At 39.3% G+C, this 15,894-nt stretch overlaps 1 protein-coding gene across 1 annotated transcript in view; it reads left to right on the top strand.

The window, feature by feature from the left end:
* Positions 1–11,143, top strand: part of LOC120543429 (serine/threonine-protein phosphatase 6 regulatory subunit 1-like) — a 156,353-nt gene extending 145,210 nt beyond the window's left edge. Inside the window, exons 21-23 of the mRNA XM_039776556.1 lie at positions 316–646; positions 1,026–1,139; positions 10,801–11,143. Of these exons, the coding sequence (XP_039632490.1) occupies positions 316–646; positions 1,026–1,139; positions 10,801–10,804 (449 nt within the window). The 3' untranslated portion in view covers positions 10,805–11,143. The remainder of the gene's footprint in view (positions 1–315; positions 647–1,025; positions 1,140–10,800) is intronic.
* Positions 11,144–15,894: the final 4,751 nt, after the last annotated feature.

Here is a 15,894-nt window from a genome sequence, read left to right as displayed (position 1 = left end):
CATTCTGGTAATAGTCCATAATACTAAAGATGAAAAGTATGTCCTCTCTCTCTCTCTGTCTCTGAGAAAAATCTCTCAGAAACAAGAGACTCATACATAGGTTTGGAAACTTAGTAACTAATTCAAGTTCGAACAGTGAAGTGATGCAACAAATTTTACTTGTAAATATATCTCCAATGTTTATCCCATAAAAAAGTGCTGTAATATGACCATTGTGATTAAAGTATGTGATGGAATAAACAAGTAATTAAATCAAATGTCTGGTTACTGTCCTGAGTGTAATATAATATTTACTCATTTTTTATCATTTATCAGGATCACAGGATGCTTCATCCACCTTAGATCCACCTGCTGCCTCACTTTCTGCACAAGCAGCAAAGTATGCTGTCCCTACTACAACACCAAATTCTTCATCATTGGACTCTGCTGACTCATCATCATCATCAACAGAACCCTCTGTCACTGATGCAGATAAAAGTAGTTCTTGTCAAAAAGCCCCACAGGATCTTTCATCACAACACTCGGTAACCTCCAAGACTGGTTGCAGCTCAGAAACAGTAAACAGCAAAGTGACCCCAGGGCAAGGGGAAGAAAGTCAACCTGATTGTACTCTGCCCAATGGGGATATGCAGGAGCCTCCTAGTAGGTAATGAGAAGAAAAAGCTTTTCTTTTGTTGATCTTTGTTACTGTGCACAGATACCAGCAGTGTCCATTACTGTTGTGACTCTCAACCACTTTTACTTTTGATGCTGTTTTTTCATTGTGGGAATGCAGTCATTCTTGGTAATCAGAGGATAAATGGATAAGCAGATTTTAAAAAAATTTTTTTAATTGATTCTGTGGATTGGTGAGTCAGAATAGGTTTAATCTCCAAATGGCTTAAAATAAATCAGCAGGCAAGAGAATGTCTAAAATTATCCAACAGTTGAAAACAAACTAGTCTTATTTGTCTTAGGTATTGAATATCTTGGACTGTTTTTGTTGTGTCTATTTGGAGTTTGTTTTTATTTTTGTTTTCCTTTAGTGAATCCACTGCTACCTCAGACTCGTGTGCAGGCACTCAGACTATACAAAATCAACACTCAAATGGCATCACAGGAAGAGCCACCAATCCAGAGCACAAAACAGAACAGCACAGGTGAGATGTTGCCAGAGGACTCTTTACATTCATCTCTGAGAAATGGCGAATCACAGTCATGGTATATATTAGTTTGCCACACAACATTGTGTTCTAAAGTGAAGCATATAATTTCAATTTTAAAAATCATCTAACCCGCTCTTGCAATTTTTAATAGAGGTAAAAGGTACTGGAGTCCCATTATCAAGAAAGCCTTAAAACTTACTGAATACATTCATTTTTCAGGTCAAAAATATTGTTGACTGTTGATCCGCATCTTGAGATTACACAGATATTGCAAAATGGTGTATCCATGCCATTTTAATAAGATAAAAACAAAAAAGCATAAAACGTTGTGCGATTTAACCATTTTAAAGAGAGACTAGCTGTGCCCTTCATGTTGCCAGCTGTGCCATTTGTCTTCCTTCACAGCAGTGTTTCAGCCCCAGCGAGACTGTCCTTGCTGCAGCCTTTGGAACAGAGAGAAGGTACTTGGTCACTGGGGCGTGGAGTCCCATTGGAAAGTCATCACCAAGCACTGTTACTGATATTAGATGTTGATATTTAGATGTGAAATACTGTCTCTGTTCTGTAAACAGTTAGACAAAATTAATGGAAAAGGGCACATTTGTGATTACTTATATTCTTTCACTATACAGAGACTTATTTATGTCACAAAGATTGCATGCTGCCACTAGTGCCTGAGCTTCAGTGAGAGAGAATTTTAACCGTGTGTGTAGCATACAATAAAGTGATGAGAACTAAACCTTAGTTAGAGCTATACATTCAACCATACACCCTTCCATCTTCCTAATCTGCTACAGGGCTTAGTCATGGAACAGCTGGAGCCTCCCAGCAAGCACTGGACTTGGGCAAGGCGATCACACAGACACACACAGAAGCCCTCTAGCAGTTCCAGTCCACCTAACCTAAGTGTGTTTGGACTACCATTGCGCTACCTTTCCACCCAGTAAAATATTATTGCTGTCCTCAAAATGTTTTATCCATTAATCTATACTAATAAAAGGCAAAGCCCTCACTCACTCACTCATCACTAATTCTCCAACTTCCCGTGTAGTTAGAAGGCTGAAATTTGGCAGGCTTATTCCTTACAGCTTACTTAGAAAAGTTAAGCATGTTTCATTTCGAAATTCTACACATAACGGTCGACAACAACCGCCATGTTGAACTTTCTTATTTATGGCCCCATCTTCACGAAATTTGGTAGGCGGTTTCCCTGCGCTAACCGAAACCGATGTACGTACTTATTTTGATGGTATGACGTCTACTGTCGGCCGCCATGTTGAACTTTCCAAAGTCACTAATTTTCCAACTTCCCGTGCAGGTAGAAGGCTGACCCCATCTTCAAGAAATTTGGTAGGTAGCTTCCCTGCGCTAACCAAAACCAATGTACGTACTTATTTCGGTGGTATAACGCCACTATCGGCCGCCATATTGAACTTTCCAACGTCACTAATTCTCCAACTTCCCGTGTAGGTAGAAGGCTGAAATTTGGCAGGCTCATTCCTTACAGCTTACTTACAAAAGTTAAGCAGGTTTCATTTCGAAATTCTACGCGTAACGGTCATAATAGTCAACAACGTCCGCCATGTTGAACTTTCTTATTCATGGCCCCATCTTCACGAAATTTGGTAGGCGGCTTCCCTGCGCTAATCAAAACCAATGTACGTACTTATTTCGGTGGTATGACACCACTGTCAGCCGCCATATTGAACCATCCAACGTCACTAATTCTCCAACTTCCCGTGTAGGTAGAAGGCTGAAATTTGGTACTTATTTTGGTGGTATGATGCCACTATCGGCCGCTATATTGAACTTTTCAACGGTCTTAGTTATTTATGGGCCCATCTTCAAGAAATTTGATACGCGGGTTCCCAACGCTAACTGAATCCTACTTACGTACATATATACGTCCATAGCTTGCAGGTCTGTCACCGTATGAGGCGGCGTTGGGTCCCCGATTCCAACGCCTCCCACGTTGTTGGCTGCCTGCCTATATAAGACTGTCCGTCACTCCAGTCTCTACATTCTCTTCCTTGCTTCGCCACGGGATTCACGTCTCCCTGCTGATAACTACAGCCTTTTTATTTAATCCACGGCTTCTCTGCTGTTTTATTGTTCATTCATTACGATTATAGTTATTGTGTAGGTATTTTAGACTTACTTTACATTGTTCAGGTACCCATTTCCTTTATCATTCCAACCGTGCCCCCATTAACATGTCTATCGAGGTGATCATCATCGATCAAAAAACTGTCACTTAACAAGTGGTTTCCATGCCCAGAGATGGCACCTGCCTTTTCCATTCTCTTTGTTACATATTGCACGGCCATATCAGGCCCACTCTTGATATCCGGAGGAACATTGTGTCTTATGTATTGAATGATTGGGACAGGTTCAAGGTGTGGACTGATGATGGTACAGGAGATAATTGTACTACACAGGAGCACTATAAGACTGAAATGCTTAAGCCCTTCACCTATGAATCTGCATGTGAGTTGATGGCTGCCGCTGAATTGTTCGGTTGTCGCTTTCAAGTGTACCGAAATGGCCAAATATTTTACACCTTTCGACAACCGCCAATGCCTCTTAAACATCTTAGATTGGCAGGTGACGATTTCAGTTGTGGACACTTTGATGTTTATGAATGTTTAAACTCTCAAAAGCTGGAGGTGAAGTTATCGATGAAACCGGTTGTATACTTACAACACTCGACAGATGCCGAATGTCTCTTCAACACAAGTCCTACAAATACTGTCGTAATTGAAACAAACCATGAATCTCAAACCAATTATGACAGCAGCAATCCAAGCTGTGAGATTTGAAACAAGATGACTGTTCACATGGCCAACTGTACGTTGCATGCTTAAGAGTAAGCTCAGCGTACAACTTGGTCGTATTACAACCGGAGGGCCGAACTCACAATGTGGTATACAAAGAGATCCTTAACAAATAATTATTGGTATATTTTCCCTCAGTTTAAAAAAGTTTCATTTTCTTCTTAATAAAAATTTTAAGGCAGTACTTGGTATTTTGCTAGTCTATATATATATATATATATATAATATATATATATATGTATATGTGTATATATGTGTATATATGTATATATGTGTATATATATATATATGTATATATATATATATACTAATAAAAGGCAAAGCCTGGGCAGGTTTCATTTCGAAATTCTACGCGTAATGGTCATAACTGGAACGTATTTTCGTCCATATACTGTAATAGACTGCAGCTCGATAGCCATGGGAGGCGGAGTTTCGTATTAAAGCATTTAACCAATCACATTTCAGCCATCATTTGTTGCCAGGCAGAGAGGCTTTCACAATCTGTTGTGGAGGCACTCTAACACAGAATAAATGTTGCTTCAACCAATTGTTGCTTGTCAGTAGGGCCCTCTAGCAGGCGTACAGCAATGTCACCGTATTCAGGCCCATTGATTGGATAGAAGCCGATATGAGGGACTCTACGAGGCCACTGAAAGCACCGCAAATGCTCTGAGCGAAAGATTGTTGCACTCACTACGGCCAACTCCATGGCAGGATTCTGGACAATATTATTTGCCTGACACAGACCAGATTTCAAGACCATGAAAACCTGATGTTTGTCACGCTCCTCGAGCCCCAGAAGTTTTGGGAATACAAGAAAAATTTCACGCATGCAGCCTTCTCCAGTTTAACACAAGAGCCACGGAGCGCTTTTTGGTCTCGGCTAAAAACAGAACTGACTGTAATGTATGCCATAGATGATTTTGCAGGAAAATATCCCACTGATCTCCTTGACTTCCTTCATCAGAAAAATCTGAATGAGAGCATGGGGCAGCTGTTTCCCATTGGTATATTTGGCGGTGAGCATTCCCGTGTACACTGCTTCTGTCGAGCGGACATTTTCATATTATATTTATATTATATATATATAATATATATTCATATTATATATTTTCATTATATATTTTCATATATATATTCACACACACACACACACACAGTGGGTACGGAAAGTATTCAGACCCCCTTCAATTTTTCACTCTTTGTTATATTGCAGCCATTTGCTAAATTCATTTAAATTCATTTTTTCCCTCATTAATTTACACACAGCCCCCCATATTGACTGACAAAAAAGAAAATTTTTGAAATTGTTGCAGATTTATTAAAAGTTATTAAAAGGCCAAAAAGTTCTATCTTGGAGTTTGCTAAAAGACACCTGAAGGACTCTGAGATGGTGAGAAATAAGATTCTCTGGTCTGATGAGACTAAGAGAGAACTTTTTGGCCTTAATTCTAAGCGGTATGTGTGGAGACAACCAGGCACTGCTCATCACTTGTCCAATACAGTCCCCACAATGAAGCATGGTGGTGGCAGCATCATGCTGTGGGGGTGTTTTTCAGCTGCAGGGACAGGACGGCTGGTTGCAATTGAGGGAAAGATGAATGCGGCCAAGTACAGAGATATCCTGGACAAAAACCTTCTCCAATGCTAAGGACCTCAGACTGGGCCAAAGGTTTACCTTACAACAAGACAATGACCCTAAGCACACAGCTAAAATAACGAAGGAGTGGCTTTACAACAACTCTGCGACTGTTCTTGAATGGCCCAGCCAGAGCCCTGACTTAAACCCAATTGAGCATCTCTGGAGAGACCTAAAAATGGCTGTCCACCAATGTTTACCATCCAACCTGACAGAACTGGAGAGGATCCCCAAATCCAGGTGTGAAAAACTTGTTGCATCTTTCCCAAGAAGACTCATGGCTGTATTAGCTCAAAAGGGTGCTTCTACTAAGTACTAAGCAAAGGGTCTGAATACTTAGGACCATATGATATTTCAGTTTTTCTTTTTTAATAAATCTGCAACAATTTCAAAAATTATTTTTTTTTGTCTGTCAATATGGGGTGCTGTGTATACATTAATGAGGGAAAAAATTAATTTAAATGATTTTAGCAAATGGCTGCAATATAACAAAGAGTGAAAATTTGAAGGGGGTCTGAATATTTTCCGTATCCACTGTATGTTGCACTTACAAAAGACACTTTTTTGCTGTTTATTTTAAACTTTGCACTTTTCTGAGAAATGTGTTGCCAAAACCAGGGTTTTCACTGTTGTCAGACACTTAAGGGGCAATCTTCCTTTATTTCTACACCCCCTTCAAAACTCCCAAACCCAAATTCCTCTTTTTAATAAGTCTCACTATTGCAAAGTCACATACGATGAAATGTATTCTAAAGGAAAATCCACTGTTTTGCTTATTAACTATTGTGATGTTATATTTGACATAATCTGAGAGGAGAGATTTGGGCAGGCAGACAGTGGGAACATCATGACTTGGCCATACATGCACTTAGTTTTATTGTCACATATGATGGACACGGCAAAACTGAAGGTAAACTCTTTACATTCTTTTATTATCAGCATAGCCTTGTGTTTTTGTACAAAAACAACACTATTGTCCACCATCATATTATCATTAAGTTTGCAATACCAACAAATGATAGGCGTTAAGCACTTTTTGAATTTAAAAAAGGACAACGTGGAGGACATATAAAAGGAAAAGGAAAAAGCACTGCAAATTACCAACAGAGCCAAATTGCAACTGAACAGAATGAAGCAAGAGTTTTTTCTATAGCTTACGGAGATGCTGTGTTTCAGAATGCTATAAGAAGAGAACAGGATGGTGCTTTTGAGTGAGTCAAAGTAATTAATAGTTTTTATTTTTTCTTTAGTAGGCATTTATTCAAATCCATTGTATAATGGCAGTAGAAGCTTTATGCTTTGATGCTGAGAAGTGAAAATGAACTGACTTTAAATCACCTTTGTAACATTACCTAATACTGCTGTTGGTGATGTCCTTTAATATGGAGTTCTACAGCAGTCTCTTTCACACCGACATTACCAAAGGTATGGCAAAAAAAGATGCTTGAACATACAAAAAACCCAATACGAAAATGTATGAGTGAGCGTCATAAAAGTAATGTACAGTCATGGCCAAAAGTTTTGAGAAGTATTGGTTTTCACAAAGTTTGCTGCTTCAGTGTTTTTAGATCTTTTTGTCAGATGTTTCTATGGTATGCTGAAGTATAATTACAAGTATTTTGTAAGTTTTAAAGGTTTTTATTGAAAATTACATTAAGTTTATTCAAAGAGGCAATATTTGCAGTGTTGGCCCTTCTTTTTCAAGACCTCTTCATTGCTCCCTGGCATGCTGTCAGTCAACTGGGCCAAATCCTGATTGATGGCAGCCCATTCTTGCATAATTAATGTTTAGTTTGTCAAAATTTGTGGGTTTTTGTTTGTCCTCCTGCCTCTTAAGTATTGACCACAAGTTCTTAATGTGATTAAAATCTGGGGAGTTTTCTGGCCATGGACCCAAAATTTTGATGATTGGTTCCCTGGGCTACTTAGTTATAATTTTTGCCTTATGGCACGGTGGTCCATCATGCTGGAAGAGGCATTGTATGTCACCAAACTGTTCTTGGATGGTTCGGAGAAGTTGTTCTCAGAGGATGTTTTGGTACCATTCTTTATTCATGGCTGTGTTCTTAGGCAAAATTGTGAGTGAAACCCCTTCCTTGGTTGAAAATCAACCCCCGACATGAATGGTCTCAGGATGCTTTACTGTTGGCATAACACAGGACTAATGGCAGTGCTCACCTTTTCTTCTCTGGGCAATCTTTTATCCGGATGCCCAAATAATCGGAAAGGGTATTCTTCAGAGAAAATTACTTTACCCCAGCAGTCCTCAGTAGTCCAAACCCTGTACATTTTGCAGAATATCAGTCTGTCCCTGATGTTTTTCTTGGAGAGAAGTGGCTTCTTTACTGCCCTTCTTGACACCACACCATCCTCCACATGTCTTCACCTCACTGTGTGTGCAGATGCACTCAACACCTTTCTGCCATTTCTGAGTAACCTCTGCACTGTTGGTGCGCCAATCCCTCAGCTGAATGAACTTTAGGAGATGGTCCTGGCACTTGCTGGACGTTTTTGAGTGTCCTGAAACCTTCTTCACAACAATTGAACCTCTCTCCATGAAGTTTTTGATGGTCTGATAAACGGTTGATTTACAGTGCATCCGGAAAGTAAAAAAAATAAATTTGCAAAAACCTCAAGTAACCTTTTTTCACGTTGTGATTATGGGGTGTTGTGTGTAGAATTCTGAGGAAAAAAATGAATTTAATCCATTTTGGAATAAGGCTACAACATAACAAAATGTGGAAAAAGTGATGCGTTGTGAATACTTTCTGGATGCACTGTAGGTGCAATCTTACTAGCAGCAATATCCTTGACTGTGTTTACTTGTAGGTAACCATGGTTAACAGAGGAAATTTTTTTGGGGGTTACGTTTATTTTCATGGCAAAGAGGGACTTTAATTAATTGCAATTCATCTGATCACTCTTCAAACATTCTGGAGTATATGCAAATTGCCATCATAAAAACTGAGGCAGCAAACTTTGTGAAAATCAATATTTGTGTCATTCTCAAAAATTTTGGCCATGACTCTCAACATCCAATAATGATATCATATTCCTCATATTTCTCATTATTCCTACTGCAGACCCAGCATCAATTCCATGCAACCACTGGGAAGATTAATCCATTTATATATTCAGATCTCACTTATTGTTATGTATACAAAGTACAATGAAACTCATGTGTGTTCTTTTCACTACACTCCCACTCTGCCTGCATCTCACTCTGTAAGCTAGCTGAATGGACTGGGTTCAACTTAGGGTTGTAAAACTCCCACTCACGACAGCCACTGCAAGCAAACAAATGAGCAAGAAGTGTATCGTTACCTCAAAAAGGACAGAGAAATCTCTGCTAAAACGTATTTCAACTTTCAGCTAACTTTTGTTGTCATAAAGATGTCTCAGAAACATGTAAGGCACAATTTCTTAAATCAGAAACTTTTCCAAGTGAACATATCCTGTAACTTTCAACGTTTTTCTTTATATTGACACTCCTTTACCCTTCACTTCCATTATATCATGTGGTAAATTGATATATACAATGATTGTGGGGAAAAAAAATGACCTGAACAACACCAAACTTATCCTTTAAATGTCCATTCTGTCTCTGTACAGGTTGTTTTCACTTTGGGTCAAGTCAGTCATTACTCTCATTAGTGCAGCACTGGCACAAGGTGATGTGAGGAAAACCATAAAAACAATTAATTGGATCCCAACAAAGTGCTTGTGTGTTTACCTTTGTATATAAGTGTCATTAACTGTGCTTGTGTTGAAATACAAATAAACATAATTCTCTGGAAAACTAAACTGTATATTTTCCAGTAGGGAGGTATTAAAGTAATAACTTCAAAGCACAGGAGCAGTGTAGGAACTAACTAATTAATAGCGAAATACATTTATGTAAACCAGAGCGAGACTGACACCAAGACAACTGAAATTATTTTATCGTTCCTGCATAGATCAAAATGAATTGTCAATTAAAGTGAAAAGTTGAAGTGGTAACATATGTTTTATAGTGAATATCATGTGGTACAGAAGATGCTAAGATCACCTCTTCACCTGACATCAGAGTATCCAGTGGTTAATTGTATCCCATTTTACCTTCCAAAAGAGTTTGGAGTGTTTTTCTGATTGCTATCGACAGCCCGCTACAAGATAGCACTAACGTTGCAGCATTATTATGTTTATATCCTGAGAGATTATTTATTGTAGTTAGGGAGCACGCAAATCAAATTGAAAGATTATTTACTGGACATAAATTGGAACAATGCTGGTTGTTTCAGGGAGGTGTTGGAGTCGTGTTCACATATGCATATTTACAAGGTCATTGTGATTTATAAACGGTAACTTGTGTACAACTGTGCATATGCCAGGTTTGCACTTCGGTGTGCACTCATGCAATTTAAAGTTGCCAGTTAACCAACCATTCATATCTTTGGAGTATGGGAGGAAAACACAGGGAAAAGCATTCAAAACCGGCCCTCTGGATCTTTGAGACATCAGGGCTAGCCACAGTGCCCCTCAAAAGAGAGTTATAGTCAATATAAGTGTACATTATGAATATGAACATTCCTGTGCATTGTTGGCAGCTTGAAATTGAAATATCAACAATGTGGCTGATAGCCATGCTTGGCCTTACTGTGTATTCTGGCCTTTTTATTGTAGCATGGCCCAGTTATTAGCAGTGTTCAGATCTCTGGCGTAGTCGCAGTCTGAGGTTTGTACAAACTCCGTGCCTCTTTTCTTTAAGCCCCCCACTTAGTACTTTGGTTTCTTGCACACCCTAAACACACACACACACACACACACCATACTCCCAAAACTCCTGTTCAGAACCCTCCACCTCATGTCCTCTGGCAAACTTTTTATATTGTGAACGGCTCATTTGGGTTTTCCATGGTGATAATCCTCAAGCTTTTGGTGACCTATGCGAAGGAGTGCAAGTAGCTGAAAGGCAGAACTTGTTGTTTGTGTTATCTGAAGTAATACAGTTTTTTTAACATTAATAACGCTTTATGAGGAGTAGTGTTGTTTGATGTTTATAAAGGGGACTCTGCCAAAAAGTGAATATGCAGAGATATTAAGTTACAAGGTAATAAAATAATGGTACGACTAGGTGGTCCACACAGTTACTAAAGAAAAAACGAATGTCTTCCTTCTGTCTCACTCTGCCATTTCTTTACAGGTAAGTGGCACACAGGATCAGAGGTGCAGCCAGATGGCAGCTGCCGGCCCCCTTCCCCATGCTTCAGACCCTACCGTCACATTGTGGGACAGAGAGCTACAGGTACAGCTACAGAAAGCGATGACAGACTAAATGATGGCTGGATGGTCACCATAACACTTGTAGAGCTGGGGAAAAAATCCAGCAGGACTTCAACTGAGGACACCACTATCCCACAAAATGTGTATCTTTGGTCCTGCTGCGTCGTTTTTTTGCAGATTTGAATCCCTGTGTATTTTCATTCTTTTTTTTTCTTTGTACTTAATTCTTTTTCTGTTAAAATATTAAACATTGGAGAATGGTTTGGAAAAGTGCATTTGTTTTATTTTAAGATTATCCTTCTGAAAATAACATTTCTGTTTTCACTAGGAGAAGAAGAATAAAAAACAAATTTTCTCTCCTTAACTTTTGAAAATAAAATTCTAACTCCAGTTGCCCAGATGGAAAAATTGCATCACTGCAGAGATCCATTTCATTTAACAATAGTAGATTTAAGACGCTTTAAATATCTAAATCTTTTTTAACATTCTGGGCATCACACGGTTATGTCTGGTGCCTCACTAATCCAGTATCCTCATTTTGAATCCTGTGCGGTAGTCTCTGTGTAGTTTGCCTGTTCCACATCTATGTACATTTCTTCTCTTACACCTAAGATGTACGTTAGATTGTTTGGTGAATCCAGGTTGATAGAGCATGTGTGAGTGTGGGTGTTGGCCTTGCGCCCCATCCAGAATTGCTTCTGGCTCCAGTTCCCAGAGGTTTAATCCAACATTTCTGTATCATGCCAGTCCAAAGCATCAACCACTGAAAAGGATGTACAACACCACATCGGCAAAGCCAACATCTCTAATATGAAAACTGCACTGTTGGATCTTCAGGGACATCAGGAAGCTACTGGTTTATCAGGCCATTTGGGTCACTACACTCCTCTTACAGTAGGACCTGTCATCAGAAAATTCCCTATCAGCTCTGAGAATGGCTGCATCATCTGTCAGGCATCTAACTGAGGATGAAAAAACCAAGCCATAATACTGCAAGAACTCTGGTCACTGCATCAGCATGCTCAGCTCTCATCTCCCCAGACATGTCCGCTATTCCCAGTTCAAGAGGTGAAGTGGCCAAATTAGCATTACTGTAAGAGACCCCCAACTCATGGAATACCCTCTTGGACACCACTTAATTCATCCAAAGTGACAATTGCAAGATGGCCTGCCTCTCTGAATGAGGACAGAAGGAGCGGGAGTGAAAACCTGATTTGGCGAAGTTGTCACACAAACTCATAATGGAAGACTGGACACTTGAGTTATTTGAAGGATAATTTAAGTTTGGTATTTTACAAGTTAAATTTATTTCTTAACAATCTTAGTACATTGTGATTTGTAGTGAAATTGTATGCAAAAGTGAAGCATTCTTTATAACTTAAAAAAAAAAAAAAAAATGACTAGCCTGCTCTTGGCCTTCATAATGGAGGTAAACGACACCGGGTTGTAACAGGAAAGCAGCAAAGATTTCAATTTAAGAAAATGTGCCTTCCATGTTTCTGAGGCATACTTGTGACAGCAAATGTAAACTGGAAATAATAAATTTTAGTACACACTCATTTGAATGTGATGATGCTGTTTGGCTCATCAGTGCAGTTACTCCCCAAACACTAATGGAAGCTTGAAATCTTTTGCATTGTCACGCAGCAAAAATCCATCCATCCATTATCCAACCCGCTATATCCTAACTACAGGGTCACAGGGGTCTGCTGGAGCCAATCCCAGCCAACACAGGGTGTAAGGCAGGAAGCAAACCCCAGGCAGGGTGCCAGCCCACCGCAGGCAAACATCCCTTGATGTGAAAAAAATTGCCACATAATTATGAATAATCAGCTGTGGCTTATAATATATGGTAGCATTATGCTTGCACTCGTCAGCTAGGAGTGCCGATGAATTCTTGCTCTTGTGATTGCTATTGTAATGGTGCTAACAAGCATTGGGAGGAATCATCAGTACTAATATTTCAAATATCCTCATTCAGAGCAGCTTGAGTGCCAGTTGCAGGGGAGCTGGTAAAGACGGCACACCTGAGAAAGCCACATGTGAAACAAAACTTCCTATTGAGACTGCAGTGAGCTGTCCCTCTAAAAGAGCAAGAAATTATTGGCACTCTGCGTGGTGCTGCTATTTGCAGCAGCAAATTTAGGACAAGACGTTTAAAATGTTATTTTATTGCAGAAAATTGTCACCCATGCTAACGTACATATACTGCAGCATTTTTGTCGTACATCTGTCTGATTGAAGCTATGTGATCAACAAGGGCTTGCGAGCTGCTGTAAACTGTTCTAAACTGTGGGTCTGATGCCCTCTTTTCAGATTTCTAGCGTTCTTTTGCCTTAATTTTTGAAAGTTTCTTCGGAATTTCTTAAGTGTCCTGGGGCCACCTCACCTAATGATGATTGGCACTTCATACACTGGATATTTACTAAGAACCTCCATGATTAGCAAATTGCAAACCCCTTTAATTGAGACCTTGCCCATATAAATGCAACACAGAATTCACATAGAGTTAGTGAAGGACATGGTCACCATGAAGAAGAGGACGCCTTTCAAATAAAATACAAGTAGCTAAGCTCATTCACTGGCTTGGATAATACGTTCATTTCTTAAGGACTAAACGAGTGACTAACCTCTGAAGCACTCCCTTCATCTTCTCTGATGGATTCTATTTGTACCCACTCTCGACAGTTTTGTTCCAGTTTTCCCTTATTCTATATCGAGCCTGATAAAAGCTACTCAACTGAAATTGTGTCTCTAGATTTATTTTCTGTATTTTCAGCACTACCTTTTTTCCCTAAATAGTTTATATTATATACCGCACATCTTCATCATTCAGTCAGTGCTACCCTTGTGCGAAGATGGGTTGAAATTTAAGTAATCGATATAGACCTTAGTGTTAATGTTTACAGTGCACCATCTATTGGAATGTATTTTGTATTGCATGTACTAATGAAATGCATTGCATTTGCCATTCCCACAGATGCCACATGTGCGTAAAATTCACATTGGTTGGGACTTATAAAGAGTGAGTGTATAGAACTTTTCTTAAGCACAATTTTATGCATCTCAATTTTTTGTGCATACGCCATGTTTTACTGTGAATTCTACGCACTGTGTTATACGAGAGGCCTCAGGTGATGACTTTCTTAGACAGAGATGAAGTTGTAGATAGCAAAGTGTCAAAGCCAGAAGATCAAATCAGCCGAGAATCAAAGGGTGAAATGTTAGTCAAAAGGAAAAAATCAATCCTAGTACTAAAAGCTGCTTGGTAGATAAGCTACTTGCACTAAGGAGAAAGGCGATGCAAAGGATCCATCAAGGGATAACACAAAGAAAAACCAACACATATTTATAGTGTCGCTTCAATGACATCACAAGCACAATAACTGAAGTCAGTGCCCCGACAAAGAAAAACGAGATGGTAACAAAAACCAAACTTGACCAGACTAAGCCTAAAGAGACGAACCTCCACCAGTCTAAAAGGAAATCTCCCACCAACAATTACAGACCTGTCTGTCTTACCTGTGACATGTTTTTTTTTCTCAGATTCTTTTTAAGTTGCAAAAGAATATGCAGTAGAGGAGCTGGCAGAGTCACTCGATGTCGAAATAAACCCTTCAGAACAGCAAGATGACACGTCATGAAAAAGGGAGGAGATGAGTGGAAGAAGCCACTTGAAAGAGTAGTGAAGTCATCTATCTTATTAACTCAAGTTAACATCCAGGGTCAGAGGGCGATAAAAGCTGTAAACGTTGTCAAAACTCACAGTTATATTATAGGCAGACACTCTTTGCTAGGAGGACCGTTAGACTCATTGACTTGACGTTGGATTCCCTGAGTTTGCGTGAATAGACTAAACAATGTCTAGAATTGCATCAATATCGGGCAAGAGAACAAAGTGAATGCACAAAGCAAAATACTCGATAAATGTATTAATTGTTTGCTTAATGTATTTTTTTTTCCATATTATTGCTGAATCGGACTCTCACTTCACTAACTCCGATTTTGATTCAAGTGATCTGGAGATCGAAAATGAAAGTCTGGTACCTGCATCGGTTGAATGTGCAGCTGATGTGCCTACGGCAACATTCATCTGGGAGGGCTACTCAGGCATAGATCCTTGGGGGCAAGCTGGCTACTGGACAAACGACATGGTGTGCTAGTGGACCCCATGGATTACCAGCCACTCAGCTACTTCAAGCTGTTTTTTTAATATTTTTTTTTTTTTACCAGAAAATGCTTTTCATCTTATAAGTGATGAAACAAACAAGTACAGTATGTAAAAAGTATGTGAGTTTACATACAATAGAGGCTCATAGTACATAAAACATTTGTCATAAATAAGTATGTTGTTTTATGTGTGAAACCATTGCTTTGTGTGTTTTTTTAGAAAAGTTGAGTACTGAGAAAAGTGCTATATAAATGTAATGAATTATTATTATTAAGTTTCTGCAAAATTATTCAGCCCTGGGACAAAAGGAAAGCAAAACTTAGCCCTGAAGGAGTTAAAGAATTGAATTTGTTACGCTAATGTCACATTGTATAGGCCCGCTTCTTGAGTTTGAGGGCTAGGCTTATGACACTTTGAGGCCTATTTTCAGTTTTCAGGCTGATCCAGGAGTTTCAAGGGCCCAGCATCATATCAGGCAGCAGAGTATACTCCTTCACAAACTGTAAAGACTCCAGCCTGTACATGTGTTAAAACACAACTAGATGTGTCACAGAATAATGGTTTTACATACAGGTTAGCGATATTTAACTGGTTATATAGCCCGAATATCTGTAAATAAACTATCTTACAGACAGACCTCAGTATGTGTGTCTTAGGAACTGCAGGTCTGACAATGTGGTCATCTGCACAGGAGCGCCGCTGGGGACTGTGCTTTTACCGGTCCTGTTTAGCCTATATACATCGGACTTCCAATACAACTCGGAGTCCTGCCACGTGCAAAAGTTCACTGACGACGCTGCTATAGTGGGCAGGAGGAGGAATTTAGGAACCTAATCAAGGATT

This window comes from Polypterus senegalus, chromosome 13 (genome assembly GCF_016835505.1).
Source record: "Polypterus senegalus isolate Bchr_013 chromosome 13, ASM1683550v1, whole genome shotgun sequence".
NCBI lineage: Eukaryota > Metazoa > Chordata > Cladistia > Polypteriformes > Polypteridae > Polypterus > Polypterus senegalus.
This window is presented reverse-complemented; position numbering and strand designations above follow the sequence as displayed.